General features: G+C 50.4%; 13 protein-coding genes across 13 annotated transcripts; 8 read left to right on the top strand and 5 right to left on the bottom strand.

Annotated features, from left to right (window-relative positions):
* Window positions 1-8: 8 nt before the first annotated feature.
* Window positions 9-1,617, bottom strand: P152DRAFT_461915 (uncharacterized protein). Its single transcript, XM_033680229.1, has 6 exons — window positions 1,297-1,617; window positions 1,174-1,231; window positions 1,078-1,112; window positions 963-1,025; window positions 886-897; window positions 9-826 (listed from the first exon to the last, which is right to left on the bottom strand). The coding sequence occupies exons 1-6, from the start codon at window positions 1,351-1,353 to the stop codon at window positions 335-337; spliced, it is 717 nt and encodes a 238-aa protein (XP_033530686.1). The 5' UTR covers window positions 1,354-1,617; the 3' UTR covers window positions 9-334.
* A 989-nt stretch (window positions 1,618-2,606) lies between these two features.
* On the top strand, window positions 2,607-3,577 carry P152DRAFT_404086 (uncharacterized protein; the record flags this gene model as incomplete). Its single annotated transcript, XM_033676738.1, has 5 exons — window positions 2,607-2,776; window positions 2,843-2,880; window positions 2,964-3,115; window positions 3,177-3,325; window positions 3,376-3,577. Coding segments are annotated over 5 exons (711 nt in total), but the record flags the coding sequence as incomplete, so codon positions are not given.
* Window positions 3,578-3,913: 336 nt separating this feature from the next.
* Window positions 3,914-5,557, bottom strand: P152DRAFT_404252 (FabD/lysophospholipase-like protein; the record flags this gene model as incomplete). Its single annotated transcript, XM_033676752.1, has 2 exons — window positions 3,914-4,902; window positions 5,023-5,557. 2 exons carry the CDS (start codon window positions 5,555-5,557, stop codon window positions 3,914-3,916), a joined length of 1,524 nt encoding a protein of 507 aa, XP_033530684.1.
* Window positions 5,558-6,962: 1,405 nt separating this feature from the next.
* On the top strand, window positions 6,963-7,483 carry P152DRAFT_404255 (uncharacterized protein; the record flags this gene model as incomplete). The annotated part of the gene is made up of 2 exons (XM_033676753.1): window positions 6,963-7,134; window positions 7,185-7,483. 2 exons carry the CDS (start codon window positions 6,963-6,965, stop codon window positions 7,481-7,483), a joined length of 471 nt encoding a protein of 156 aa, XP_033530683.1.
* Window positions 7,484-7,719: 236 nt separating this feature from the next.
* On the bottom strand, window positions 7,720-8,410 carry P152DRAFT_404099 (uncharacterized protein; the record flags this gene model as incomplete). Its single annotated transcript, XM_033676740.1, has 4 exons — window positions 7,720-7,876; window positions 7,936-8,126; window positions 8,191-8,265; window positions 8,315-8,410. 4 exons carry the CDS (start codon window positions 8,408-8,410, stop codon window positions 7,720-7,722), a joined length of 519 nt encoding a protein of 172 aa, XP_033530682.1.
* Window positions 8,411-8,969: 559 nt separating this feature from the next.
* On the top strand, window positions 8,970-11,626 carry P152DRAFT_461911 (TPT-domain-containing protein). Its single transcript, XM_033680228.1, has 4 exons — window positions 8,970-9,810; window positions 9,860-9,887; window positions 9,946-10,324; window positions 10,373-11,626. Exons 1-4 carry the CDS (start codon window positions 9,248-9,250, stop codon window positions 11,257-11,259), a joined length of 1,857 nt encoding a protein of 618 aa, XP_033530681.1. The 5' UTR covers window positions 8,970-9,247; the 3' UTR covers window positions 11,260-11,626.
* P152DRAFT_461910 (N-terminal nucleophile aminohydrolase) lies at window positions 11,448-13,156 on the bottom strand. The gene is made up of 4 exons (XM_033680227.1): window positions 12,623-13,156; window positions 12,347-12,568; window positions 12,158-12,298; window positions 11,448-12,102 (listed from the first exon to the last, which is right to left on the bottom strand). Exons 1-4 carry the CDS (start codon window positions 12,752-12,754, stop codon window positions 11,746-11,748), a joined length of 852 nt encoding a protein of 283 aa, XP_033530680.1. The 5' UTR covers window positions 12,755-13,156; the 3' UTR covers window positions 11,448-11,745.
* Window positions 13,129-15,053, top strand: P152DRAFT_174537 (uncharacterized protein). The gene has a single exon (XM_033674125.1). The coding sequence runs from the start codon at window positions 13,628-13,630 to the stop codon at window positions 14,735-14,737; it is 1,110 nt and encodes a 369-aa protein (XP_033530679.1). The 5' UTR covers window positions 13,129-13,627; the 3' UTR covers window positions 14,738-15,053.
* Window positions 15,054-16,550, top strand: P152DRAFT_174507 (uncharacterized protein). The gene has a single exon (XM_033674124.1). It carries the CDS (start codon window positions 15,370-15,372, stop codon window positions 16,288-16,290), a length of 921 nt encoding a protein of 306 aa, XP_033530678.1. The 5' UTR covers window positions 15,054-15,369; the 3' UTR covers window positions 16,291-16,550.
* Window positions 16,380-17,220, bottom strand: P152DRAFT_484978 (signal recognition particle, SRP9/SRP14 subunit; the record flags this gene model as incomplete). The annotated part of the gene is made up of 3 exons (XM_033682033.1): window positions 16,380-17,014; window positions 17,065-17,143; window positions 17,194-17,220. The coding sequence occupies 3 exons, from the start codon at window positions 17,218-17,220 to the stop codon at window positions 16,719-16,721; spliced, it is 402 nt and encodes a 133-aa protein (XP_033530677.1). The 3' UTR covers window positions 16,380-16,718.
* A 387-nt stretch (window positions 17,221-17,607) lies between these two features.
* Window positions 17,608-23,048, top strand: P152DRAFT_442635 (DNA-directed RNA polymerase). The gene is made up of 3 exons (XM_033677752.1): window positions 17,608-17,950; window positions 17,998-18,483; window positions 18,529-23,048. The coding sequence occupies exons 1-3, from the start codon at window positions 17,769-17,771 to the stop codon at window positions 22,988-22,990; spliced, it is 5,130 nt and encodes a 1,709-aa protein (XP_033530676.1). The 5' UTR covers window positions 17,608-17,768; the 3' UTR covers window positions 22,991-23,048.
* Window positions 23,049-23,325: 277 nt separating this feature from the next.
* Window positions 23,326-25,564, top strand: P152DRAFT_484976 (uncharacterized protein). The gene is made up of 2 exons (XM_033682032.1): window positions 23,326-24,979; window positions 25,048-25,564. The coding sequence occupies exons 1-2, from the start codon at window positions 23,513-23,515 to the stop codon at window positions 25,303-25,305; spliced, it is 1,725 nt and encodes a 574-aa protein (XP_033530675.1). The 5' UTR covers window positions 23,326-23,512; the 3' UTR covers window positions 25,306-25,564.
* A 186-nt stretch (window positions 25,565-25,750) lies between these two features.
* P152DRAFT_461905 (putative DnaJ domain protein) lies at window positions 25,751-27,568 on the top strand. Its single transcript, XM_033680226.1, has 3 exons — window positions 25,751-25,979; window positions 26,025-26,113; window positions 26,166-27,568. The coding sequence occupies exons 1-3, from the start codon at window positions 25,905-25,907 to the stop codon at window positions 27,247-27,249; spliced, it is 1,248 nt and encodes a 415-aa protein (XP_033530674.1). The 5' UTR covers window positions 25,751-25,904; the 3' UTR covers window positions 27,250-27,568.
* The last annotated feature ends 30 nt before the right edge of the window (window positions 27,569-27,598 follow it).

Below are 27,598 nucleotides of genomic sequence, written 5' to 3'. Positions count from 1 at the left end.
AAGTTGGACGAAATGAATGAATATAATAGTCTAGATGCTAGTTCTGGCATTCTCTATCTGAGATACAGATCCTCCGCATGTCGTGTCTAGATAGCGTGATAGGTACCGCAAGAAGCCAAGAACCTCCTATCTCGAGTATCAACCGGAGATGCTACCGGTTTCGAAGCTTGCAGATCTTCCATGGATCCTTTCATTTTCGACCAGGTACAAGACCCTCCCCTCTAAACCCTAATCACCTTCGGCTCCATCTCCTCTGTGTTAGAAATTAAGGCAATCGTCTTCGTTCACTCATGTGTACCATCTGTCCATCCATCGCCAAATACCATCCTATCTTTCAACTCGAGATCCCAAGCTTCTCCTTCTTGATCCTCGGAACGACCCCCATCAACGTAATCACCGATGCAACGATCACAGTCCACAACGGAATAAAGAGCACCGACCGATTATAGGACGTCTGAGTCGCCGCGCATACAGTAGCAAGAGCTAGCGTGAAGACGAGATACCCAGATATCCGGTGATACTTGTAGACAGCCTTGGCTTTCGCCTCACCTCCGAATACCGTCGGAGTAAAGTATTGGAGGAACCCGACGATCGCCTGGAGAAACATGAGGACATATGTGATGAAGCCCAAGATGGAATGGGCCGACTCGAAATGCGGGATACCGTTCTTGTACTTGTTGACCTCAATGATGACGAGACCTGCAATGAGGCAATCAACACCCAGGTTGTTGAGAAAGCCATGTACGTAAGTTCCTCGCTTCTTCTGAGATGGGGTATGTGTCGGCTGCAGGATCAAGGCTCCTTGTGTCAGTAGCACCAAGCCGGCCTATTTCACGATTAGATCGTTTTTCACATAGCGCTCCGTCAATGAGGCAATCCACGTACAGTATTCAATAGCTGTTTGAGGTCAGTTAGGCTGGCTGGACTCAAATTCTACAGCGAAGCTGGATGATAGAGCTTACCGGATGGGCGGAAAACAAGATCAGATCGTTTGAAAACACTGCGGACCAAACAATAGCAGCCTGCTAAATATAGTTAGGATAGGGTTCTATGATGAATTGATTCGGTAGAACCTACGATCCAGATGCCAAATTGTCCTACAATGGCGGTTCCTTTCCAAATCGTCAGCCATGAGGTTTGGAGATCTCAGATCACTGAGCGGCAGGATCATACCGAGAACCAGATTATGTACCAAGGGCTTGCCATCGACTTGTGAGGCATCTCCGGTTCTCTAGAAATATGAAGGCCGTTAGGTACCGCTTTTCGGGCAATCTCCAAGACTCCAAAGACACTTACGCCGAGCAGCGGTTCCTGCTCACCATGACCGGACTCTGTGGGCGCTTCGGATGACATTTTCAGGTAACGGTTATGATATACGGCCGATAGCTAGAATTGCGACGGCTCAAAGGTCAAAACAACATGTAGAGAAAGCAAAAAGCAGTGTATTGAATGAAAAGCAGAGCAAACGGATTCCAAGGTGCAATTGTCAGCAGTGGTGATGCAAGGAGCTACTGACGACATCCCATGAGAGGTGCCAAATCCATGTCTAGGAGCTTCCCCAGACTAACTTCATGTTAACTTATTTACCTGTATTATTACTTCGGAGTCCAGATTGTGTGGTAAATCTCCCCGACTTGGATGGTCTGGTAATGCCACGACATACGGTAATAATTATGTCCACTACATTCCCAGTTGGCCAGTTGACAGTTCCCACCACTCCACGTCTCCACCAGCCCCGCGTTGCGCCGTAGACTGTAGAGCCACTTTCTTTGGCATCCAATGAAGGACCCGCGATTTGTCGTTCACGTACCAGCATCGACTAGAGACTAGAGTACGGTCGTAAGACACAAGTACGATCGTAGCTAGAATTACGAGATCCTACTCCAATATCATGCGCACTTCCACAAGCAGGCGGGCAGGTCTCTTGCTAAGGGAGTTCACATAGCTCCAATCGAAGGGTCAAGGCCGCCCGCTTTGAGGATCAGAGGTTAGGTGTCACACCTCCATTCGGCTACTTTTCTCGGCATACTTCCGAAGTATATCGCGGTCGCCTTGGCTTCGAGTTGGTTCGATGCGCTGCTATTGGCCCCCGCAATTCTTTACTGCGCATTCAATCTCGATACGGTAAGGTTTATTATCGGCGAGTTGGTCTTGTCATATTGCCGATGTCTTCGTCGTTTAGGTAGGAACGTCGTATACGACGAACGAGGGATCTAAACGACATTCCATTCGAGAGCATTACCATCAACCATAACTGGCTTCGGGAACTATAAAAGCATCGACGAAGACCCTCATGAATCCAAGATGGCTCTAATAGCTCAAACAAGTCGGTCTGCATTCAGTCGGAAGATCAAGTCAACATGTCAACTCAACCAGCCGTCTCTACCGCGGGGGAGCCAGCCGGACCAACCGTCCACAAGCGGCGTGACTTGAAAACAACCGTTTGGCATGCTGATGAGGAGAAATACAAGAAACAGCTTGAGGCGAAGGGTGGGAAGGAAGATATGTGGCAGGGAGGAGACATGTAGGTTGGCTCTTTGGCTTGATATCACTTACTAACATGGTACTCCAGCTACTATCCGACCCCACCGAAACGATCCGTTGAAGTCACAGTGGAAGACGTCGGCGGCCGTGAGCATGAATTTACTCTCGAGAAGCACGGTTTCGTGTATGCGAAGCAGTCATCGACGGTGATGAAGACGAGAGATGACCTTTTTGATACGAAGAAGATCGTGACCGAGTACTACCCGGAAATGGCAGAATTCCTCCAGCGAGTGTACGTTTGCTCCCTGGATTCATCCGACCAACGATGACCTTGAATTCAGTGCTAACTTAATTTTAGCACCGGCGCTCCTCAGATCAAGATCATCCATCATGGTAGTAGAGTTACTGACAACCATCAAAATCATGTCAATCTCTACAAGAAAGATGAGGGCGGTGTCAAGCCTCAACCGGCCGTCTAGTGCGTGTACTGATATCTCTTCCAGTCCGATTACTGACCAGGGTTAGCGCCGCCCATCTGGACTTCTCTTCCATCCAGTCGAACAAAACATTGCACAGCCACTTCGAAGGTGAAACAGAGGAAATCATGCATGGACGCTTTATGATTGTAAATGTATGGAGATCCCAACCTGGCTATTCCAACTTGTGAGCGATGGTCTGACATACACTCATAGGCGTGGCGCCCCATCAAACCAGTCTACAGAGATCCATTCGGGATTGCCGGCGCAAATACCGTGCCCCATCGGGATCTCGTGATCCGTCAAAATCGATGGTTCAAAGAGATCCGAGAGTCGATGGGAGTCGTGTACAATCCCGCTCATCGGTAAGACAATGATGCGAAGTTCACAAGGCGGAAAGGCTGATCGTTCACAGGTGGTACTACAAGTACGCTCAGCAACCCGAGGACGTATTGATCTTCAAGCAGTACGACAATCACGGGAGAGCAAGGGCATGCCCACACACTGCTTTCGTGGATGAAGAGCACAAGGATAATTATGCGCGGGAATCCATTGAGATCCGAGCCATCCTGATCTGGCCTGATCACGAGTCGGTTTTGGTTTCGTCCAATCTTTGAAGTATCATATCTCACGTACATTCTATGTCAATGCAGTAGTTTTTATGCCGATATCTAAGTGAAAGGTTTTTATAGCCAACTCTATGATAATGTTCCGTTGAGTCCTAAAAACGAAGCCTGTGATCTCTGTCTATATATCGAACGCTTTCGTTGACTGAAACCATGAATGCTAAGATGAATAATATGCATCGCTTAGTCCATTGCGCCCGAACCTCCCTCCATATATCATCCAGGGGCTTGTATTACACGACTGTGAATCATGTTTCCAGTCTGCACCTCTGGATAGTGGTTTTCCCTACTCCAAATCCGAGTTCCGCTTACTGAAAGGGCTCCAGTTCATCCAGGATTGGAAAGGTGGCCGTTCGCTCCGCTCTTCTCATCCATACTCCTAAGAGTCAGTCCCATAAACGTACTCCACCGTTCCTCGTTAACGTGGCGTGTTCGTTCTCTAGCCCTTCGATGGCGAACCATTTTCTCGGCCGTCTGCTCAATCATCACATGAGGTGGCGCATAAGTGTCGAACCGCTCATCGAAATCCCGGTGCAGGTATGCGTCCGTGGCAGCCTTGATCCGAGTAAGGGTGGCTCCACCAGGGATGACCTTTGTCGTGCCAGAGGCATCGGTCCACGAGCCTCGTTTCCAATTATCCAATTTCATTCCCTGGAGACCATCACTAACGTTCAGTCTTTTGTACCATGTATTCTCACCTTCGCCTTTGGATTGTTTCAGCATCGTTCGGTGTTTTTCCTCGCCTTCCGTGTATTTGATCAGGACGTTCTTGAAAACTGCAAACTTCTCCGTCCCTTTCCGTACCATTTTCAACTTTCCAAGCGGTCCGGGCCATGTACTAGCAAAGCCATCTTGGTCCATGTTTGGTCGACCAGTCCCAACCGATAACAAAAGCCCAGGGTTGCGGAATGGACCGTAGATACTGACAAACTCGTTCCAGGCGGCCCCAGCTGGATTGTTCTCGCGTATACCACCGTCTTTAAACACCTTGACCTCATCGCGGATGTCGGCTTCCAGAGCTTTGAAATAAAACGGCGCGGCGCATGTAGCTCGTGTAACTTGCCAGATGCACAGAGGGTCAGCTCCTTCGTTATATCGTGTCAGCCATCTGGGGCAGTCATCCTGGTAGCGGTGGTCGTAGGTACGTAGGAGATATGCTTCGGCGATGCGCTGATTATGGGTAGCGGTGAGGCAGATTGTATGACAGATTGACGGACACGTAACCCCATGGTCCATTCTCCGTTCCTGGTGTCTGTCGTTAGATTCCAAGTCAAAGGAATGTTCGTGTCTTGGCTCGGAACCGTCGCTAGAATCCGCTGTCGGCTGACATTGAAAGCTGCCGCTCCTTTTCAGCTCTTGGGGTGTCCCTTCGATGTCGATGGCTTGGAAGCTGGCTTCCATCTCCCAAGGGTGAAGGTCATATCCAGTACATCCACCTTCAATATGAATCGGACAGTGCTTTCGGACAATATCGATGACGGCATCTTCTAGGGGTTGGTGGTGATATTTCGTTGCCAATGGGAATCTGCTTCGGTGGCGGCCAAACAACTCTTCTCCAACGGTGCGATATTTCTCCATGCATTGAGGGACACTCATTCTTAATCTTCCTAGCATCGTTGCTATTAGTCCTCCCGTGCTCGTTCCATACATAAAATCGAAATAATGGCATGGAAGCAACTCGGCGCTATTGAATATTCGTCGTTGACTAGCATTTTCGGGGTGTTCTTCAGCTTCGAGCCGGTCCTCCCAAACAGCGATTTCATGCATGAGGCTTTCCAGAATGAGAAGACTCGAATAACCCCGAATTCCCCCACCGTCCAGGCACAGAATGAACGGATCCCAAGGCTCATCTACCGTCTTTGCCCATGCTTTTCCATTTCTGACATCTTCTTGCGTGGAATTACCGGTATGGAGACTCGATGGCCGTTGAGGTGACACAGATAGATGAGGGCTTTTCAGAGGATAATGCATCTAAGCGATAAACAGTTCTCGTCAACGAAGCGGTCGGCCGTTTAACGCATTAGACGTACGGCCGTCAGTGCAGGGACCAGTAAGCGGCTAACTAAGGAGTATTCCACGATGATACTGGCAGTCCAAGGATAGGTTTAAGGTGAGATAATGAAGAGGTAGCAATAGCAATAGGACCGTTGAACACCGAAGGAACTGACAAGAAACGTGATTAACCGAGAGAAGCCACACTGTAACGACTATCTAATGGGCGACGAAAGATACAAGTAGAAACAGAGACGCGATAAATCGAGCATACGGCATGAATAAACCAAATGTCTAAATGTAGTGGACAAGGGGACACTCCGTCAACCCTCTGATGCAGAGTCCCGACGGATGTGTATCAGGTGTGAGCCTCTAGAGCTCCGAATATTGTAAGTTAACAACATAAAGAAATGATATGTTGGTGTGAGACTACGGAAGTCTAGGAGTTGAGTATGAAACATCTCATGATCGGAGAATTTCTAGTCGGGAATGCTGGAGACGTTGCCTTGCGGTCATGGGGATGAGATGCGTGAGTATATTCGGGTTCGAAGAAAATGGTCCAGGTCACGAAGCATACTTCCAGGGCGGCAAAAACTCATCATCATTATCTTCTTTTCGTATTCCACGGCTTTGTACCTCTCGAGACTCCGTTGAGGAGGGCTGGTAGAGGGCGGGGGCAGGAGGTCAAAGGTGAAACCTGACAAGATATGCAGCAGTGGTTTTTTGGGCTCCTGTGGGCGGTCACAGCGGCGGCAGCCTGGCACATGGGGCGGCTATCGTCGACTGCGTAGTGCACGCCTCATCGCCTCCTGATTCCTGAACAAAGGATATCTCAACCAACGGGTTGAAGACAGAATTCCAATGCAGCGGTTCAACATCGTCCTCCCGCATCATCCTGATCGGGTTCCAATACAGGAGTGGAAGAGAATAGAACTATCCTGCCAAACCTCCTGGAAAACAGATTCACTCGTGACTTCATGTTACATACTTGTTCACTGTTCTGACCTCTGTTTCACCATCCTTCTTTCAACTTTACCGGTACCATACCATGCATGTCCTTCTCCATGACTGATCCATATTCTCAGCTAAGTTTCTGGAGTGAACTTTCCCGTGCTGCCTTCATCAGACATTTGACCACGGCGAGTCTGTGTGGCGCCCTCCGTTGAATCAATCATCTGCCTATTTGTAGTATCCGACCAGGCGCTGCTGTTCATGACTTACATCCTCGTGTACTCACGCCTCTGACATAAACACGCAGCCTCGTCTTGATAACATCCGCATCGATTTGGAAGCATAAACCATACCAGCAGCAACTGTCCTAGTGTCGGATGCCATGCAAGAGCCCCAGCTTTTCGATATTCGCGATTGGATCCAGTACAGTATCATGGCCACTGACACTCCAGAACCATTGAGCAAGTCGGGGATCTCCTCGACAAACAGCCAGAGGTACGGCCTAGACAAAGAAGACAAGACTAGGGTCGTGGTTTACAAATACCGACACGAAGACGGCATCCGAGTATGGTCGCTCCGTTGTCTGGCACAAGAGTTAGACGAAAGTGAGTATCTCCGCCTCTTCTCCCTGACCATCCCCTAATAAGTCCTTTAGATATCGGCCTCCGCTGTTCCCGCAAAGCAATCCCACGTGGCAGTTCGCATCTAGATATCCTCGGTGAAGACTTGCTTCCTGAGGAAGAACGAGCCGAGTTTGCCGATTATCCAAGCATGAAGCTCAATTTGGCTTCGGTCGGTCTGCCAATAGATGTGTACTGGAGGAGACTGGTTTTCGACCAATTCCGGGACTTATACATCGTCTCTCCAAGTACATCTCCAAGTAGCTCCACCCTGGCTTCCTCAAATGTGTCACCGCAGACAGATATCGACAATAACGATGACTCTCCGGTATAATTCTCACTCATGGCCACTTTCGGCACTTCCTGAAATGTCATCTCGTTCTTTTGGATCAATCAGTCGTTTAGAAATACCTACAAGGAGTCCCAAGGCATCTAGGGACAGGATTCAAATACAAGACCGGAATCCTCTGCACCGATCGTCCCGTACTCGATGTATTCTTACATATTCAGTGGACCATCGTGTTAATTCGACCTTTGGTCTGGACCAGACCCGTGTTGCGTCATCTTTGCCTACAACTTGGCTTCTCCCTTCAACACCTCCTTGACAAGTCTCATGGCTTCGATCGCAAACGCGACCATGTTTGCCTCTCGATCACCACCCAAGCCCGTGTTGAGTTCCTTGGTAGCGGTCCCCTTCTCCGAGCTCACAGCCAAGGCAACGTAACCTCTATTGTTCGGCGTCAACAAGAGAACGCACCATTCAACCAAGCCATCGATATCACTTACGTCGTCCTGTTCTTCGACTGTCCACCTGTCGGTCCAGCAGTACCACTTTCCGACACCACATAGGTCGACCCGAGTGTCCGTCGTGTATGATCTGCCAAGCCCGCGACAATTTCAGGAGTCGGCCCTTTGTAGTCTTTTACGGATTCCTGGGTCCAACCAGCGTAGGCGATCCGGGCTGCCAGAGTGTAGAGCTGATTGTCATTAGCCTTCATGTTTCTACCGGCCCTCGTCGATTATCATGGCATGGCTATTCACCGTTAATCCTCCATAATAGTAGCCACTCGCACCTGGGATCGCGAGAAGGGCCGCAGATATTAAACCGCCCGCTGCCTTGGAATTGGGTTAGAATCGAAGGACGACAAGGGGATCGATGGCTAACTGTCTCGGCTACGGCAATGGTCTCTTTGCGCTCGATGAGAATGGCTGCGACTTCACTCGTGATGTCTTTGAGTTCTTTGGGGATGAAAGTAGACATGCTGGATTAGATTATTTGAGAGATTAGATGGGGATGTTCAATTATTGCTCAATTCCCAAGTCACCAAGCCTCGATACATACATCTTGAATATCCTGGCTCGAAGAGACGCGGTTCATATGGCCGGTATGCCGGTATGTAGAAAATGCGGGGTCTTGGTTAACCAGGAATGCGAAACATGGGCGTAATACCGAGCTGATTCAGTGATCAGTCATAATATTGGGTCTCTTGAAGGGGCATTTTTATGCGGCTCCTGTCGTAATAATACTGTAGCAGTGCGGGTACGGATACGGCTACTCAACAGGAAGAGGCAGGACTCAGGACTCAGGCAGTTGGTTCACAATCTCACTCGCAATAGTCTCATATGCCCAATGACTTCATATGGCCACTAAGGAGGTTTCGGTTAGAATACCTTAATAAGGAGTTAAAGACATCGTATTGTTAGTATTCCAGAATCCGGATGGACACGATCCTCGGATTCATCGGGTATGAATTATTAATATCCCTTAGCTCTTACTTACTTTACTTACCGTACGAACTACGGAGGAGTATTCCGGAGATCTCGACTATCCAGACTCCCTGGTCAGTTACCCCGTTGCTCTGTGCATGGAGGACACACCTTTGCCATGTTCTCAGTTCTGGCTTCAATCTTCATGGTTCTGGAATCACTTTCAAAGCAACACTAATCAACAAAGATACACTTCCATTTCGCTTTCGTGGAACCTTTTGCAGTTTGACCCTCGATCCGTTCATTTCAATGTGCCCGTGATTGAATCGCCCCGTTAGCGTACCCCTTTCGGGCACCTGACGCCTGACGTCTATGACCCCATCCTTTTGGTATGGCCATCCCGACCCCTTCTCACTACAACAATCGATCATCTGTCTCTCCCAAACCGACCAAGTCTCCTCCACCTAGCGCATTACTGCACAAGCGCGACGATATCCGCCAGAGTCGATCGACCAGCAAGTACCCCGTCGAGCCTACCGTCACCGCAACCTCATCAGCCACCACCGATTCACGTCCGCACCATCGACCGCGCTCAATCCGTCCCGCCGGCGATCTGGAGGCCGATAACAGGCGGCACGGCGGGCTTGACGCCTCGGTGGGATCCGAGTCATCCGGTATGACCGCTAGGAGTAGCGAGGATTTTGAGATGGATGGAATAGACGACCTAGACGACGACCGGTTGGAAGACGATGAGGAGACGGGGTTGACGGGAAAGGATAAGAGGCGGAGAAGGGAAAGGAAGGCGACGAAGACGAGATTAGACGAGAGAGTTGCTGGAGGCTCCGGTGGAGGAAGATGGAACAATGACCCGGGAGAGGAAGATCAAAGGGAATTGATCAAGTCGGCGGCGTTTTGGAGGAATATCGCGTACAATGGGACACTGATCGGGCTCTGGTAAGTGGACTTCTGATTGAACGAATGGTCGAATCTAACAATGGGCAAGGTATATCTTTTCCATATCAATCTCCGTGGTAAGTTCCTTCGTGATAAGTCCCTTCGTGATATGGGAAACCTAGCTGACAATGCCAGTACAATAAATGGATGTTTTCAGAAAAGGGACACTCCGCTGATGGCGACGAGGAGACCACAAAATCCCTCGCTCATCGGTTACGAGACGATCCCCGTATTTTCCCATTCCCTCTTTTTACGACATGTCTACACATGGTCGTTCAATTCATCTTGGCCGGAACGGTCTTATGGATATTTCCACGATTCCGTCCCCGACACGACTCGATTAATGCACATACCCGAACGGAGGGAGATGAACCAGAGGATATGTACGATCCGAAAAAACCTGTGATGACCAAGTGGTTCTATTTGACCAGAGTCGGGCCTTGTGGTGCGGCTACCAGTTTCGATATCGGTCTAGGGAATATGAGCATGCGGTTCATATCCTTGACATTTTATAGTAAGTTCATCCCCACCTTTGTCGGCAAATATTCTAATGGTGATGTAGCAATGTGCAAGTCTTCGGTCCTAGGATTCGTGCTACTCTTTGCATTCATCTTCCGACTCGAGAAGCCATCGTGGCAACTGATTATGATCATCCTCGCGATGACCATCGGTGTCATAATGATGGTCGCAGGCGAAACCGAGTTCAATCCCCTTGGGTTCACGCTGGTCATGTCTGCCGCCGCCTCCTCCGGTTTCCGCTGGTCCCTTACACAGATCCTTCTCCTCCGCCATCCTGCAACATCGAATCCATTTTCCAGCATCTTCGCTCTAGCCCCCATTATGTTTATTACCATTTTCGCCCTCGCCGTGCCAGTGGAAGGGCTTTTCGCTCTCGGCGGAGGTCTTGCTCACCTCATGTCCTTGAAGGGGACCGTGTTTGGTGTTCTTGCTCTCTTATTCCCGGGTTGTCTTGCGTTTTGTATGACAGCCAGCGAATTTGCCTTATTGCAACGGACATCGGTGGTGACCTTGTCCATTGCCGGCATTTTTAAAGAGGTGGTCACCATTTCAGCCGCGAGCATCGTTTTTGACGACCAGCTTACTCCGATTAATATCAGTGGCCTGGTTCTTACCATTGCGACCATCGCTGCATACAATTACATCAAGTATCGGAAAATGCAAGCCGAAGCCGACTCGGAGGGTATCGATCGAGCACTCGGCGGGCCTGATATTTCATCCGACGAGGACGAATCGAACGGCCCGAACGGCGGCATCCCATTTGAAAGCGAATCATTGCTTCCTTCGAGTAGCAAGAGCAGCAAAGGGAGAACGGGCGACCTCAGAGGGAATTCTCTGATGGGACCGCCGCCATTGAATCTGGTGGATGATCAGGTTGGTGATAGCCCAGCACGGAAGGGTCCGCCTAAAAGACCAGAAGACTTGGAATAAAGACTTGCATATGGGCATGTTCCCGAATGGCGTCCATGGGGCGGGACACTTGACATCAAGCGCTTGTACTACAATGTTTATAAGGCCGAAAGGATATTGGATCTGCCTACTGCCCCTAGAACTCTTTTCTATGAGACATAACTGAGCATTTCTTGGGACACAATTTCGTTTAACCATACGCTAAAATTCCACACAATGGGGTGATATATCTCAGAGAGCTTCATTATAAGTCGCAGGGAAGAATATGATGAACTGGAGGGCGACGTGAACTCCCAACCATGATCTTCACTGCGTGGATGACGAGGCTAGACGCCCACTAAACGCATTCACAAGTAATACCTAAGGGCTCTCCGCAGGATCTGGTATCACATTGATGTAGAAATTACAGTCGACGAGAAAAGAGTCGTCGTCGCGAAGATATATCCATGACCCGATCTGACCCTGATGGAAACGCCCAAAGTGCTGCATGACCTCCGAATGACTATCCTAATCCAGCTCCGCAGTAACGTTCGAGAACTCGCCCTTCTCCAATTTCGTCTTCCAGAAGATGGGATTCGTGTCGTTGAATCCATGCTTCACCCAGCCATCCTCCTTCACATGATAAAGGTTGATGAATCCTCCCGAGAACGCATCTCGATGGGTGGCGGCGAGAATGCTTCGGCTTCCAAGTTCAAGTGCTTCTTGCTCCGTCAGATCGTATCGGTATTCGGCGTCGAGGACACCGTAAGCAAAGGTTTGACCGGAGCCAACACAGAAGAGGTTGCCAGAGAGTCGGGTTCCGTCGCTATCGATGTAGTAAAGGGCTGGGCCTTCTTGCGGGGTGACCCCAGCGCACATCGTACCCTATTCAAACATTTTAGCGTCGATGATCAACAAGTGTATCGGAACGGTTTCTTACCATGCTGAGTCCCATGCCTTTGTAGGCATATACCAAGTTTGCCAGGATTTTGGATGCTGCCGCCACGGTAATTCGGCGCTTATGTCGGAGTTCATGGAGCCGACATTGCATGCCGAGATATGCTAGCCAGTATTGACAATCCTAGGTAGTGTCAGATGATGAACGCTCTATGTTGTTGGTGTCACATACAGCGGCACCGCCGGCCATGGTTCCGAGCAAGCAGCTGTTGATCTCGATGACTTTCTTGACCGTCTGGCTTGCGATCCAGTTCCCGGCCGTTGCTCGAGAGTCGGTCGCAACTATTATGCCTCCTTGAAATCGAAACGCAAGCGTGGTAGTACCGTGAGCGATCTTGATGGGACAACTAGGGTTGGAGTGGTCATCGGTCATGGCTCGAAGCCATGATGATGCCTAATCATGTCGTTAGCAATGCGAACTTGATCCAAGAAGCCAAGTAATGCTCACCTGTGAAACCGGAGGTAATGCGAATTGTAGTGAAAGGGAAGGAGTGGCTTGATAGGCGTCTTCTTGATCCTCTGCTGTGTACTCGCGGTCGACGAAAGCCGGGCGGCTGTATCGGGAGACGAGGGTATCCATCCTTCTGGGTTTACTTCCGACAGTGAAAGGTTAAGTAAGGGAAAGAAGAGATGGATTAAACGAGGAATGAAGAAGCAGAAGGAAAGGTAGATGGTGGATGAGAGTTTGATGTGAGTGTTGGTATGGTAGAGCTCCAACAAAGCTCCTTGCTGTAGGCAGCACGACTTGGTGTCGCGTCAACGTGCGTCTTCAGGCTGTCAGGCAGACAGGCACTAACAAATCAGGCACCACACATGCTGAGCATTATGTCATCAGCAATGCTAAACCTAAATAGGTTAGTATATGTGCCAAGAATTTTCCTCGTTTCCACTGGCACGTGACACAGTGAAGATACAACGGGAAGGAGTCCGCTCTCACTCCGGAGGTATCCAGATCGTATTAATTCCATCAGATCAAATGGACCGTCCTGTAATTAGTGTCTCCAACTCATGGTTTGGCCAGCATAAGTCCATGCTTTGGTCATATCAGCCTCACTACCGTAATGCTTACCACTAACCAAGAAGATCGTGGACAGATCGTCAGCTTTTCGGGGGACACGCATCCAGTTTGCGCACAGCCACCTCAGCAGTCCATTTGCATCGAAGTAAATATTTTTTTCTATTAATATTTGGAGACAGGCTATTAAGCAACGTCCGACCCGCTGTTTCTATCAATTCGATCTGTTGAAGTCGTAAACCATTTTCAATGGCGTCACCCGTCGAGGCGAGGTCTCTTTCGACGATTACAACCATTGCTGCTAATCCTCCTGATTATCCACGCAATCCAACTCATGAAAGACAAGATCCACTTGTTCTTTATATCGCTCGTGTTCCTGGCAGTCGGGGTAAGGTGATTACTTGTTTTGCCATCAACCATCGCTAATCCACCCAAGACATGTTCCTGACACCAGTCAAACCGAGAGATAAAGTGGTGAGCGCAGAGGACGTGCTTAGCGCTCTTTACTATGTTCATGTCGATCGACCAGAGGACCAGGATTTTCTTGAGTCCGCAAGAAGCCAGAGACTCCCAACACAGGATGCCGTTCCATTGGATTCCAGCTACCGTATCCCTCGAAAGGATTTGCCTGCAGTGTCCGAACATGGTCTGCCACCGAGCAACTCTAGGCCTCTCCCGGATCTGCCAGACTTAGAGCCTTGGAATCGGTCGTCTCCTATCCCAGAAGCAGACGGACTTGGATGGCCACCGAAAGGTCCTAGAAACGAGCCGGCCTCGTCACCTTTTCGAATTGCTAGGAAACAGCCCCCGAATCGGAATCCAGATTCTCCTAGATCCGCCTATCCAGGTCCAAGGAGCTTAGTCGCAGACTCTAGTGATCACCCGCCTTCTCTTAGCATGGACATATCGACAGAAACCACATCGATGACTCCGACCGGAATAGCTTCTCACGGATTTCCCCCCGAGGATGTGCTCACGCTTATTCGAAGGGATCCGGCATCAGATTCCCAATGGAATGTAGCAACAATCTCCGATCCAGTTCCGATAAACGTCTCTTCGCACCCTTCCAAAAGCGAGGCAACCTTTATCCGCAAAAGTGGCACCCCTCTGTATGTGGAGGTCAGCAACCCAGGGTATAGCAAGTTTATAGCTTCCGCAACTACAGGAATCAATAAATCGCAACTCTCGGTGTCGGACGATCGTCGGGTGCGGTGTGACGTGTTTTGGCGCCGAATTTGGGTTGAGGGGTCTCAGATCTCCGAGCGTCCGTTTTCTGATGGCCACCGGAAGAGCCATTCCCATGATAGCACCAGCAGATTCACTGCGGCACTCAAGGTCCGCAGCCGACACCAGAGCAAGCCGTCTTTTGATTCGGGAGGTCATAGACCGTCTTCCTTCGGCCCCTCCCAAAATCGGCTTGAACTGTCAGCAACAGAACGGAAACGGTCTGCGAAGAGATGCTATACATTCCTAAGCCCTTGGGGTGGAAGGTGTGAGTTTATTGAGAGTTTAGTGACAGGGTCTCTCAAGGTATGTTGGATTCGATGATGCAGCAATCCAGCGCTGAACTTGGTAGTGTAAGCATTCTCCAATAGTTGGGTCCTCGGCTTCAATCGGTCCTCCTTCTGTCGTCAGCGAACTTCGATTCAATCTCCCTGGAACCGTGTCGACGGCATCGAGGGAGGGACCAATACGGTATACGAAGAGTGAAAGCAATAGTGAAGCCTCACTCCCGACGAAATCCACGCCTAGCCTTGGGAGGGATAGAGGACAACACATTCGTCCGCCAACTGATGAGCTTAACCTTGCCTTGGGACAAGAAAAAGCAGGCGGAGGCATTGGAGGAAAGAAGGCGAAGTTAGGGAAGCTGATCATTGAAGATGAAGGTATAAAAATGCTGGACTTACTGGTTGCCGCGAATATGGGTGTCTGGTGGAGAGCCTATAATACAGTCTCCGGTGACAACGCTTCCTTTGGACTTTGACAGTGAATCCAAATTGCAAATCATCAATGTGTGCCATCCCGGAGGATCGGGAGAACCGTATCCGCATGTTGTTGTGGGAGAATTGGTGCATGCGATGTGAGTTTTGTTGATGTGTTGAAAGCGACCACTCTTTATCCGCACAACCGCAACATACTCGAATTCACTAAATTCCCGATCATTGTCACAATCAGCCACTATGACTACTCCTACTCAGAGTACAGGTGCTCACCGATTAAATCTCGACAAGGAGGATGGCGCTCTCGAAGTCCTGATGACCCCTGACTTCACTGGCACTAAGGCTCTCCGGGAAGTCAAACTCATCCTAGACGCGAACCAATTCAGCAATTTTCAAGACGATATGTATGCAACTCTCTTCGAGCAGTGTGTCGGACATACATGGAGGAAGATTCACTTGAAAGTCGAATCAGGCGTCCTTTTCACTCGTCGGAGCTTCATCGCTGTTGGACCACCTGTCAATGGCGACCATTTCCTTGTGGGGGACCCAGGCAAATGTGCGCTCCAGGATTTGGACACAGACGAGAGCTCAGAGGAAGAAGACGAGCTGTCTCAAATCCATGACTTTCTCTGGAGCTACATCACAGATGCAGACCATAGCAAAAAGTTCTGCGGCCAATTTCTACTTCAACCCAAACCCAAGGCATGCATCGAGAGTCTTCTTCAGCTTGGAGAACGGCACAAAATACGAACCCTGATCTTAGAAGGGCCCATTGATGAACAATTGAAGGAGGACCTGGTCCAGGCATTGTGCACGGATAACTCCACGGTTATCGACAACGGCGTCATACGTCGAGCTCAAGATCCAAATTCTCGCCTGAAAGAAAAATCCCGCTATGCAACTTTCTTCAAAGACATGGTGGTTATCAACAATCACCTTGGACGACAACTCGAGCGGGAACGCCTCGACGCACCGGATAGAACGAGGCAGAAAAGCCCTGGGAGCAAGGCCACGATCGGCTTGAAGATGACTCGGGGGGGTGAACCTTTCCTGCCGATAACTGAAAGAAGCATGGAGATCGAGTTCGGTTGGCTAGCTTGCCAGGTGGCTCGGAAACAGACTGGACTTCGTCGAAGCGGAAGGATTGCGAAGAAGAGCTAAATCGATCCTAGTGGATGGCTTCGAGATATGGAGGTTTCACAGAATTGGGCAGACTTGAGCAGACTTCGGCAGAATATACTAGCTTGTATAATCAGCTAGAGAGGTGTACAGGGTCAGAAGAAAAGGCACATTGAAGATACAGGGTTTGAGTAATTGCCACTCTCCTATAGAAGGAATTATCTTTTACCGCATAGAAGGTGTGTAAATACCTAGCAACCAAGTCCCCTCATCATTCATATCGCTTCTCCACAATGTGATGTTCTGGTGCTCGCTGATGTGCTTCCCTGCCTCCATGATACCTTCATCTGGATAGCTGTTGAGTCCAACACAGCCGAGGCGGGTGGCTTTGACTGCCTATGAATAAGTCTTCTCTCTTCAATTTGCTGCACAAGATGATAGGATGGTTCGAAAACCACATGCACGCCCTTTCATGGCTTCTTTTCTCCATCCACAGGTCCCTTCCTCTTCTTGGCCTTTTTCTTCTTTCGTTTGCTTCGGTCCTTTGGCTTTAACGCTTGCATGCCCGCTTTGCACACATCAGCATACTGCTTAAAGAATTCTTCTGAGCTCTCCGGCTGTACGACCGTAGAAACTTTGATCTTGTCGTCTCTGTTCTCCTTGGACTTGCCATTGGTAGCACGAATTAAGACGGCGAAAGGACCTGGAAGGTTCACATCCCATAAGGGGTCTTTGTCCTCAGCATTTTGGACATTCGAGGGAGTTACTAGCAAATGTTAGGTGGTTCTAATAAATTGTAGACAAGTCAATTCGTACATCGTTTCTGGGTGAAGAATACTGATCCATGTCCTGCTTTCTTGTTTTCTTCGAGAAGTTCGCCCACCCGTGCGAAGAACTGCCATGTTTCAGTCAGGAAAATCCACGAGAGTAGTACAATACACAAACTTGATCATTTGACACTGGCCCAGGCATATTTAACCATCCGTCGATGGAAGCACAGATCAGATATCGTCGTTTGATGTATCACGCTTCGAGATGTTGGGGATCGGGGGTTTAAACCCTGGTTTGTAACTGAGCGCTCAACTTTGATCAGATATGTAATATCCACGATCTTTCGCTGGAGATGAGAGGATATGACTAGCTGCTCAAGTCAGTGCAGTTATCCGGAAATGGACACAGATTCGTTCTCCCACAGTCCCACTCGACAGCAGATTTCTGATGTGACGACGTCCGCCTGAATGGACCAATGGGAGCACAAGATTTATCCCTGTCACAATCCTCAGCCACTCAGCCACACTTGAGTACTTGACCCTCTCCAGGTGCACGGATCATCGAAATTTGGAAAATATCGAGATTCAAGTTCAGATCAAGACTCCGACTTACTGATATGAAAGCGTAAATACCTTCCAAAGCAAATGCAGACTTTGAGCCAGACTCATAGACTCTAGTGCGGTCGCCCCGGCGGCTGTTCATTAGGGAAAACACTTTCTGCGATATTCAAACCATCCTCCGCCTCCACCATGAACATCGCATCTCCCGTGGCATCCCACCTTGCAGGTGTGGATTTCTCGTTTCTCGCTCCCGATGAGATCCACAAGCTTTCAGTGAAGGAAATACGGAATCCTGAGACATTTGATACCCTAAAACATCCTTGTCCCGGCGGTCTCCATGATCCATCTCTAGGGACTTTCCTAGACAATGCGTGAGTACATCGATGGTGGATTATGAGCCACAGCTAATACCGTGAAGATGCACAACATGCAAATTGAACAAGTTTACCTGCCCGGGTCATTGTGGACACATTGACCTACCGGAGTTAGTGTATCATCCACTCTTCTTCGATCAGATCTTGCGACTCTTGAGAGCGCAATGCGACTATTGCCATCGAGCAAAACTATCCCGAATACGGGCAACAGAAGCCATCTGCAAACTCCAGCTGTTAAAGCATGGCTTGGTCAATGCGGTGGCTGGAATGGATGATGCTATTGCGAAACCTTCGACTGGCCCATCCACTCACAACCCCAATGGCGATTCCGATTCCGACGACGAGGACGATGACACGAAGATCGGCAAGATCAGGGCGTATACAAAGGAACAAATCAAAAGATTCCAGAGGAAGAACGGCTCTACCGCGGATCTCGAAAAGAGTGAAATGGTCAGAGAAGCAAGGTTCTCGGTCCTTTCGGAGGTCCTCAAGGATATGTCGACAAGGAGAAAATGCCCGAATTGCAACTGGTAAGGATTTCGCTGCCCTGGGTTATACCTTCTAATTGGACGCAGCACTTCTCCTTCATATCGAAAGGATCGATTCGTGAGGATCTACCGAAACACTCTCGCCGAAACTTACGAGAAGGTTCTAAGAGAACGTGGTATCACGTACGAGAATCCATTGATCACATTACGAACCCAAATCGCCAAGTCGGAAAAGCGCCAGAGCCGCGGTGTTGTGGATGAGGCGGTAGCTGATCTTGATCCAATGTCAGCGGACGAAGATGGGGATGTCCAAATGGAAGATGATGACATCGGAGGTGGGTTGGTTCTCGAAAATGCGCAGGTTGGCATGAGGCAGGCAACCAAGGTCGAGGAAAAACGGGAACGATACATGAGCGCCCAGGAGATCCATGCGGCGCTCACACTGCTTTTCCAGCGTGAGACGGAACTTTTCAACCTCATATATCGACCGGCTACGGCGTCAACCAAGACTCCGATCACTCCGGACATGTTCTTCATTAAGACGATGTTAGTCCCTCCGAGCAAGTATCGACCCGACTCAAAAAATGATCGAGGGGATGTTATGGAACACATGAAGAACAATCACTACAAGGGCATCCTCCAATGCGGCCAAACGGTTCGTCAGATCTCCTCGGAGATCCTCAACCCAGCCACGTCGGAATCAGGACGAAAGCGTAGTCTTGTCGATTATAATGAGGCGTGCGTACGCCTTCAGGAAGCTGTCAACTCCTTGATCGACAAAGACCGCAACCCCAATCAGGGATTGGCTGCACGACGGAATTTGGATGGGATCAAACAAGATCTAGAGAAAAAGGAGGGATTGTTTCGAATGAACATGATGGGCAAGCGTGTGAACTACGCCGCCAGAAGTGTCATCTCTCCTGACCCCAACATCGAAACGAACGAGATTGGTGTGCCTCCGGTCTTTGCCACAAGGCTGACTTACCCCGAGCCGGTGACGAACCACAATTACTTCGAACTGAAAGAAGCGGTACTCAACGGTCCGGATAAATGGCCTGGTGCTGTGGCGATCGAGAACGAAAACGGGCAAATGATCAATCTGCGACATAAAAACGTCGAAGAGAGACAAGCGTTGGCCAATCAACTCCTAGCACCATCGAGTACATCGGACAACGGAAGCAGGGGCAAGAAGGTCTATCGACATTTGAACAACGGCGACGTCGTTCTCATGAATCGACAACCCACATTGCATAAGCCGTCCATGATGGCTCACAGGGCCCGAGTCCTTCCAGGAGAGAAAACCATTCGCATGCACTACGCCAATTGCAACACGTATAATGCGGATTTCGATGGCGATGAGATGAACATGCACCTGCCCCAGAACGAGATCGGGCGCGCCGAGGCCATCCTCATTGCTGCCACTGACGAACAGTACCTGTCGGGCACAGCAGGCAAGCCACTTCGTGGTTTGATTCAGGATCACATTTCGATGGGCGTGCGCTTGACGAACAAAGACACCTTCTTCACAAGAGGGGAATACTTCCAACTGATGTATGCCGCTCTCCGACCCGAGGATAACCATACCACTCACAATCGCCTCATCACATTGCCTCCGGCCATTTTCCGACCCAGAAAGCTCTGGACGGGAAAGCAGATCATTTCGACCGTGCTGGAAAACATCCGTCCGATCGGTACGGACGGTCTGACACTCACCGCCGGATCGCAGACGCCAAAGAATCTGTGGGGAACTGACTCAGAAGAAGGAGATGTCATTTTTCAAAACGGCGTCCTCATAACGGGAATCCTCGACAAGAACCACATCGGACCAAGCGGTGGTGGTTTCATCAACGGCATTTACGAGGTGTATGGGTCGCGTGTGGCGGGACGGCTCCTTAGTATTCTGGGTCGCCTCCTCACCAAAATGCTGCACATGCAAGGGTTTTCGTGCGGCGTGGAGGATCTGATCCTGACACACAACGCGGATACCAGTCGAGGTGAAACCGTCGACATCTCTAGTAATGTGGGATTCGAGGCCGCCGCAAAGTATGTTAATCTTGACCCGGAAGAGGCGCGCCAGAGACCGTCCGAGCTGTCCGCACGGTTAGAGAAGGTGTTGCGGAATCCAGCCGAACATAGTGGATTGGACACGGTCATGCGATCCGCCGGGTCCGAGGTGACTACCAAGTTACAATCGGCATGCGTACCGGCCGGTGTGGTCAAGCCATTCCCGAAAAACCAGATGTTGGCAATGACGGCCACGGGAGCGAAAGGTTCGAACGTCAATGCCAATCAGATTTCGACCAATCTCGGTCAGCAGGTTCTCGAAGGCCGGCGGGTTCCTGTCATGGTCAGTGGGAAGACATTGCCTTGCTTCACGCCCTACGACCCCAGCCTTCGTGCCGGTGGGTACATCACCGATCGATTCTTAACGGGTGTGCGGCCGCAAGAATATTACTTCCATGCCATGGCAGGACGTGAGGGTCTCATTGACACCGCCGTGAAAACCTCAAGGTCTGGGTATCTGCAGCGTTGCCTGGTCAAAGGCATGGAAGGCCTCCGTGTGGAGTATGACGGCTCGGTCCGGGACAGCGATGGCGCAATGATCCAGTTCCTTTACGGCGAGGATGGACTGGACGTGGCGAGACAAAAGTATCTCTTCGACTTCAAATTCCTCACGGAGAACTTTGCGGACGTCTATCGATCGCTGAATGCGGGAGCCGAACATGAGCGGATGTACAGTGAAGAAGCCAAGTCATACAACAAAAAAGCTTTGAAGAAGGCGAGGAACCCCGAGAAAGCCTGGAAAATGGACCCGGCCACGGCAGTTTACCCCCCAACCATGAATGCGGGCAGCACCTCGGAGAAGTTCTTGTCACGTCAGAGAGATTTCATCGACGAAGACGAACACAAGCTCCTCGTGAATAAGAAGAAGGGGCAAACGAAACGACGCGATGGATCTGGAGCACGACTTGTGACCCGAAAACCCCTGGAAGCGATGCTTGACATCAAGTACCTCAAATCCTTGGTCGAGCCAGGCGAAGCGGTTGGCATCGTCGCTGGTCAGTCGGTGGGAGAACCGTCCACGCAGATGACGCTCAACACGTTCCATTTGGCAGGGCACGCAGCGAAGAACGTGACGCTCGGTATCCCACGCCTTCGAGAGGTTCTGATGACCGCGAGTCGCTCGATCAGTACTCCGGCCATGACGCTCCATCTCACTGAAGACATCCCTAATGAGACCGCCCAGACGTTCGCCAAGAGCATTAGTCGGCTGGCTCTGTCGGAAGTAGTGGAGTCATGCTCTGTGAAGGAAAGTGTGGGAAAAGGCGTCAGTTACACGCACTCGAAGTACTACACGGTCCGCCTGGACTTCTTCCCCGCCGAGGAATACATGGAAGAGTTCGCCATCCAGATCGAAGATATCATACGTGCCATTCAGAAGAACTTCTTGCCGGATCTGATCTCCCGCAAGAGGAAGGAGTTGAAACGCAAAGTTCAGGAATCGAGAAGCTCTCACGGATCCAGGAATGCCATCGGAGTGGGCAAGAAAATCGTTGAACGTCCGCCAGGGCCCGTCGAGGATGTTGCCGACGGGGAAGAGGAGGGCGATGGTGACGCAGACGACGCGAAGAGAGCAGGCCGGACAACGAACTTTGGGTATGATGATGCCGAAGAGGAGGAGGAGAATGTCATCTCCGCACAGGAGAAGTCAACGGAGGTAATGCATGAGGAAGAGGACGAAACCTATGGGGGAAGTCCAAAGGAAAGCGAAGCCGAAGATGAGGACGCGACTGATCTGGCATCCAAGGTCGAGAAAGCACGCGCCAACGTATCCCGAGTTCGGGAGGAAACGTTGCGCGAACGCAAAGAGACCAGGGAAGTGTCATCGTTCAAATTCGATGATGAACATGGACAATGGTGCGAGTTCTCCATTGAACAAACGATGGAAGACCCGAAAGTTCTTCTTCTCCCCCTCGTCGAGGCCGCCTTGAAGATGGCAGTGATCCATGATGTCCCTGGAATCATCGCTGGTGATGTCAATTACGAAGACCAAACCGACGAAGCGACCGGCGACAAATCCAAGGTCGCGAAATCCATCTCCACTCGTGGGGCCAACCTCCTTGCCATGCGAGACTCGTTCTTTCAGAACGTGATCGATCCCCACCGAATCTTCACGAACGATGTGGCTGCCATGTTGGAGCACTACGGAGTTGAAGCGGCTCGAGCGACCATCGTTCGAGAACTGGATGGTGTGTTCGGTGGGCATGGAATCAGTGTTGACAACCGACATTTGAATCTGATTGCGGACTACATGACGCGTGGAGGATCGTTCAAGGCGTTCAATCGAATGGGCATGACTCATGGTTCAAGTCCTTTCATGAAGATGAGTTTCGAGACGACGGTCAAATTCCTCACGCAGGCTGTCCTAGGAGAGGATACGGATATTTTGCAGAACCCCAGTTCCCGCATTGTTGCTGGGAAGCTCAGCAGGGTTGGAACGGGGGCGTTCGATGTGATGATGCCTCTACCTTTGGATGGAAATCATTAAACATTAGAAGGAATTGTACAGTACCATAGCGTTTCAATGAAAATGTACAGGTATTTTGAGAAGAATACTACTCCGAGAACGTGAACAACGTATCCTTAACCATTCCCAGCTTTTGTCCCAAGACAATAGATCAAGATGACTGACTGACTGTATAACCCTCATTGATCATTCACCACTTGTGATTAAACTTCCTAAACTTCCGATCTACGGAATTATCAGCGCTCTGTGGGGATGGTTGGTTGGGTGGAATGGTGAAGCAAGAGCAGCACGTGATCGAGGCAATATCCTTGGCATTGGTTCGGTGATGTTGAACCGTTGAAGCAGCTTCATGTTCGAGCAACCTCACTTGCTCCGTCCAAATCTCTTGTACGGCTCCTTCATCTAGATCTTTTTCATTGAACGAAAACCCCCAGTCCCACCTCCGGATCTTCTATACGTATATGAGACGATGATCAAAAACCTCTCCCCTTGAATCAGTATCATACCTGCAGTATCGCCTCACTGGCTCAAGGCTCCTTCACCATGTCTCAACCCACCCAGAGACCTAACCAACTTCCGCAAGGAGGTGCGACAAATCCCCAGCATCCTCAGTTGCAGTTCATCAAACCCGAGCAAATCAAAAACATGCCGCACCTCGACGCCACGCAAAAAGTCAAATACGAATCCGGCGTACGGCAAATGTGGGCCATCATCCACTCGAAACCCCCAGATTCCAACGAATATAAGCTCGCCATGAACAAGCTTGCCGAAGCGACGGCGAAGCTCAAGCAGAACTACCGCAACTGGATGGAACAGAAGGCGAAGAGGAGCGGAGAGGAGCAGGGAGCCGGTACGCAACCTGCGCAGCAACCAGAGCAGTCGGGTCCCTCGCAACCACAAGGCCAGCCGGCGCAGACCTCCCAACAGCAAATCGCCCAACAAGTCAGCAAAATCCCGATCTACCTTCCGCCAGGGATTCCGGAACACGAGACCGAGGCGAAGCTGAAAGAGCTGCGTCAGGTATACATGAATTACCTGATGAAGATGGATCAGCTATCGTCGGAAGTGAGGAATTACAATACTCAGATCAAGCACTTCCAAGGTCAACCACAAGGCCCTCCGCAGCAGATAATCGATGCGCGCCAGGCTTTGATGGTCCAACATCAGACGACGAAACAATATATCGAGGAGTTCCAGCAGAAGCAAAATCAGTATCGGAAAGTCGCCACGGGCCAGGGAGGAGCCGATGTTCCGGTCAAAACCGAATCCGGGATTTCGCAGCCGAGTCAAGGCTCGGGACATCCGCAGGGCATTGTCCAAATGTCAGGACAACCTCCGAATACGGGATCGCAAGTATCACAACCGTCCAGCGCCACCAAAACCGCTGCAAGTCCTACGCAGATGTCGATCCCAGGACAGAACCAGTATATGGGACAGAATATGAATCCAATGGCTCGTGGTCACATGACACAAGGAGGACCGTTGGTGAACGTGAATCAGTCGATGGGCGCCCCTCTTCGGCAAATGCCTGGCCAGGTTCAACCTCAACAACAACCTCAACAACAACAACAGCAGCAGCCACAACAGCAACAGCAAAATCCTCAAGGCCCCGGTACCCAATCCCTCACCCACGCCGACGCAATGGAAAGAGCACACCAAGGCCGCGGATATCCTGCCACAGACATGCGCGGACCCTCCCATGCTGGGCTCGGCCACCCCGCAACCACTTTCGAGCAGAAAAGCGGCTCGAAGATGCCCATCCCTAAAACTCTCAACGTTGCCTCGCCCGCTCCGGTGTCGATGGGACCCTCTCGACCCACCATGGCCGGACCTGTCAATGGATCTGGTGGCGTCATGGCCAACCCGGTGATTTCACGAGCGCCGAACTTTGTTCTCGAAGGCGAGGCGGAGAGGGTGTTGAGCAAAAAGAAACTGGATGAGCTCGTTCGACAAGTCACTGGTGGTGGTGAAGGCGTAGGAAATGAAGGGCTCACCCCCGAGGTTGAAGAGGTATGTTGATGGAATTTTCACCCAGATCACGATGTTGTGTTCAGCGAACGAAACTGACTTCTATCAAGGCAATGCTCCAACTGGCGGATGAGTTCGTCGACTCCGTCATCAGCGCCGGCTGTCGCATGGCCAAGCTTCGCGAATCCAGTACTCTCGAGATTCGTGACCTTCAGCTTGTCCTTGAACGGAACTACAACATTCGCGTCCCCGGTTACGCGTCCGACGAAATCCGAACCGTCCGCAAGGTCATCCCTGCACCCGGTTGGACTTCTAAGATGCAAGCTATCCAGGCTGCGAAGGTTATGGGTGGTAAAATGGACATCTGAAAGGTGTGAGACTAAAAGAATTCCACAGGTTATGGAACATATGAGCAGGTCGAAGCATTAGCATGGCGTTGGATCTGACTACCCCGGTGTAAGTTCAAAGGCGGAAATCATGTCTTCGATCATGACTGTCAATGGAGGCGGCGTTAATTGTTGGGGATGCTAGGATGGGTCATAGGAGTTTGAACCAAGGAGTTTAGAGTCTTTAGACCCTGTCTCTAACATAGTTGTCAATCGATAGACCAACAGGTTAGCTTGAGAGTCAAGCATTCCAGTACACTTTCACCTTGTTCCCTAATTAATGATCGACCCTCTTGCTGATGTGGATTTGGGAAGGAGTCCATATCACGTGATGCCAATTTGCGGTGCTGCTGCCTCAGGCAACAAGGAAGGAGCTCCGCCATGGATTCGGGACAGATGTCATGATTCTCTGAGGACAGGAACATGAAGCTCAAGAACTTGAGCTTGAAATTCTTACTTCTGGATTCAACTTGGTGTCCAATCCGTCCACTCTTTTGCCTTGTCGATTCGGAAACTGGCCTCCACTTGTAGACATTAGCATTCCTTTGGAGTTCCTTATGATATAACTGGTTTCCTTGAAGATGCTCTTCTGGTCGTCCCTCCTCGTCCTTTTCATCCTCCCTTCAATCGCTCTCTGTGCAGAAGACTTCTACAAGGTGGGTGCTCCAGATGGATTCTTGGGGATCTGTTAACCCTTCTAGCTCCTCGGACTCGACCGCGATGCTTCCGATCGCGAGATTAAGAAAGCTTATCGGACGTTAAGCAAGAAATTCCACCCAGACAAGAATCCGTACGAACCTCTCCCGTGCATCCTTGTGTTTAGCATTCTCATGTGATCATAGAAACAATGAGGATTCGCATACCAAGTTCGTGTCCATCGCCGAAGCCTATGAAGTCCTCATTGAGCCCCAAACCCGCAAAATCTACGACCAGTATGGCCACGAAGGCCTCGCACAACATCAGCAAGGCGGCGGGGGCCACCAAGGTCACCACGACCCCTTCGATCTCTTCTCACGGTTCTTCGGTGGATCGGGTCACTTCGGACACCACGGAGGCGAACGACGGGGACCCACGATGGAGGCACAAATCGACGTTCCCCTTCGAGACTTCTACATGGGGAAAGAGATGCAGTTCACGATTGAGAAACAGGCGATTTGTAGTTCGTGTGAGGGCACCGGTTCGGATGACGGTGTAGTGGATGAATGTTCCGTGTGTAGTGGTCGCGGCCATCGTGTACAGCGTCATATGTTGGCCCCAGGCATCTTCCAGCAAGTTCAGTCAGTATGCGATGCATGCGGCGGGAAAGGAAAGACGGTGCATAATCCGTGTACGGTGTGTCATGGAGCTCGCGTCGTACGAGAGCCGGAAACGCACACTCTCGACATCGAGAAAGGAATGCCACGGGGGGTTCGTGTGACGTTTGAGAATGAAGGAGATGAAAGCCCGGATTGGGTGGCTGGAGATCTCATCGTGAACGTGCAAGAACTGGACCCAAGCCTTGGTGAAGAAGACCATGAGAAAACGGACGGCACCTTCTTCCGGAGAAGAGGGAATGACCTGTTCTGGACCGAAGTGCTGAGTCTACGGGAGGCCTGGATGGGCAGTTGGCAGAGGAATATCACGCATTTGGATGGCCACATTGTTCAACTCAGCCGACCGCGAGGAAAAGTGGTGCAGCCGAACGCGGTGGAAGTCATCTCTGGCGAGGGGATGCCGATATGGAACAACGACCGAAGCAACGATAGCGGCGACGAAGAATATGGTGCCCTGAATGTCGAGTACGTTGTGATCCTACCGGATACCATGGCGAGTGGAATGGAGAAGGATTTCTGGAATATGTGGGAGAAATGGAGGAAGAAGCTGGCGGTGAACCTATGGGATGACAGCGGTCGGTCGAAAGCGGCACCCATACACAACGAGCTTTGATTCCATTTTCCCGCATTGCATTTCGAATTCGGCGTTCGGGGGCCAACGGAAGGTCGGGAGCGATATTCATGTTCTATGTAACGTTATGGGATCCGCAATTGCTCATAGACGTTTGGCATATACCTGTATTTCTCGCATTCGGCAAAGAAGGAATGATTAGCGATCTAATCAATACTTCGATATGCTCATTGTTTTGACCGGAGGCAACTATATCCACGGCTTTGTACATCCGTACTGGTATTATGGATACTATATCATGGGCATCACAAGCATCACAGACATCACGGGCATCGTCGTATTGTGAAATGTTCCTTCATCCCCTTAATACAGTAGGATTACCAACAAGGAG

The sequence above is a fragment of the Eremomyces bilateralis genome, assembly GCF_010015585.1.
Source record: "Eremomyces bilateralis CBS 781.70 unplaced genomic scaffold P152scaffold_28, whole genome shotgun sequence".
NCBI lineage: Eukaryota > Fungi > Ascomycota > Dothideomycetes > Eremomycetales > Eremomycetaceae > Eremomyces > Eremomyces bilateralis.
Note: the sequence above shows the minus strand (reverse complement) of the source record. Positions and strands in the feature narration are given on the sequence as shown.

Bases quoted from the DNA above. Each gene is read 5' to 3' on its own strand.
- P152DRAFT_484976 (XM_033682032.1), top strand. From the start codon at position 23,513: ATGTCTCAACCCACCCAGAGACCTAACCAACTTCCGCAAGGAGGTGCG. The intron at 24,980-25,047 runs GTATGTTGATGG...ACTTCTATCAAG, and splicing joins TCACCCCCGAGGTTGAAGAG to GCAATGCTCCAACTGGCGGA.
- P152DRAFT_461905 (XM_033680226.1), top strand. From the start codon at position 25,905: ATGCTCTTCTGGTCGTCCCTCCTCGTCCTTTTCATCCTCCCTTCAATC. The intron at 25,980-26,024 runs GTGGGTGCTCCA...TAACCCTTCTAG, and splicing joins GTGCAGAAGACTTCTACAAG to CTCCTCGGACTCGACCGCGA. The intron at 26,114-26,165 runs GTACGAACCTCT...ATGTGATCATAG, and splicing joins TTCCACCCAGACAAGAATCC to AAACAATGAGGATTCGCATA.
- P152DRAFT_461910 (XM_033680227.1), bottom strand. From the start codon at position 12,754: ATGGATACCCTCGTCTCCCGATACAGCCGCCCGGCTTTCGTCGACCGC. The intron at 12,569-12,622 runs GTGAGCATTACT...CGACATGATTAG, and splicing joins CATTACCTCCGGTTTCACAG to GCATCATCATGGCTTCGAGC. The intron at 12,103-12,157 runs GTAAGAAACCGT...ATGTTTGAATAG, and splicing joins AAGGCATGGGACTCAGCATG to GGTACGATGTGCGCTGGGGT.
- P152DRAFT_174507 (XM_033674124.1), top strand. From the start codon at position 15,370: ATGACTACTCCTACTCAGAGTACAGGTGCTCACCGATTAAATCTCGAC.
- P152DRAFT_461915 (XM_033680229.1), bottom strand. From the start codon at position 1,353: ATGTCATCCGAAGCGCCCACAGAGTCCGGTCATGGTGAGCAGGAACCG. The intron at 1,232-1,296 runs GTAAGTGTCTTT...TCATATTTCTAG, and splicing joins AGCAGGAACCGCTGCTCGGC to AGAACCGGAGATGCCTCACA. The intron at 1,113-1,173 runs GTATGATCCTGC...CGATTTGGAAAG, and splicing joins GGTACATAATCTGGTTCTCG to GAACCGCCATTGTAGGACAA.
- P152DRAFT_442635 (XM_033677752.1), top strand. From the start codon at position 17,769: ATGAACATCGCATCTCCCGTGGCATCCCACCTTGCAGGTGTGGATTTC. The intron at 17,951-17,997 runs GTGAGTACATCG...AATACCGTGAAG, and splicing joins GGGACTTTCCTAGACAATGC to ATGCACAACATGCAAATTGA. The intron at 18,484-18,528 runs GTAAGGATTTCG...AATTGGACGCAG, and splicing joins AAATGCCCGAATTGCAACTG to CACTTCTCCTTCATATCGAA.
- P152DRAFT_461911 (XM_033680228.1), top strand. From the start codon at position 9,248: ATGGCCATCCCGACCCCTTCTCACTACAACAATCGATCATCTGTCTCT. The intron at 9,811-9,859 runs GTAAGTGGACTT...ACAATGGGCAAG, and splicing joins GGGACACTGATCGGGCTCTG to GTATATCTTTTCCATATCAA. The intron at 10,325-10,372 runs GTAAGTTCATCC...ATGGTGATGTAG, and splicing joins CATATCCTTGACATTTTATA to CAATGTGCAAGTCTTCGGTC.
- P152DRAFT_174537 (XM_033674125.1), top strand. From the start codon at position 13,628: ATGTTCCTGACACCAGTCAAACCGAGAGATAAAGTGGTGAGCGCAGAG.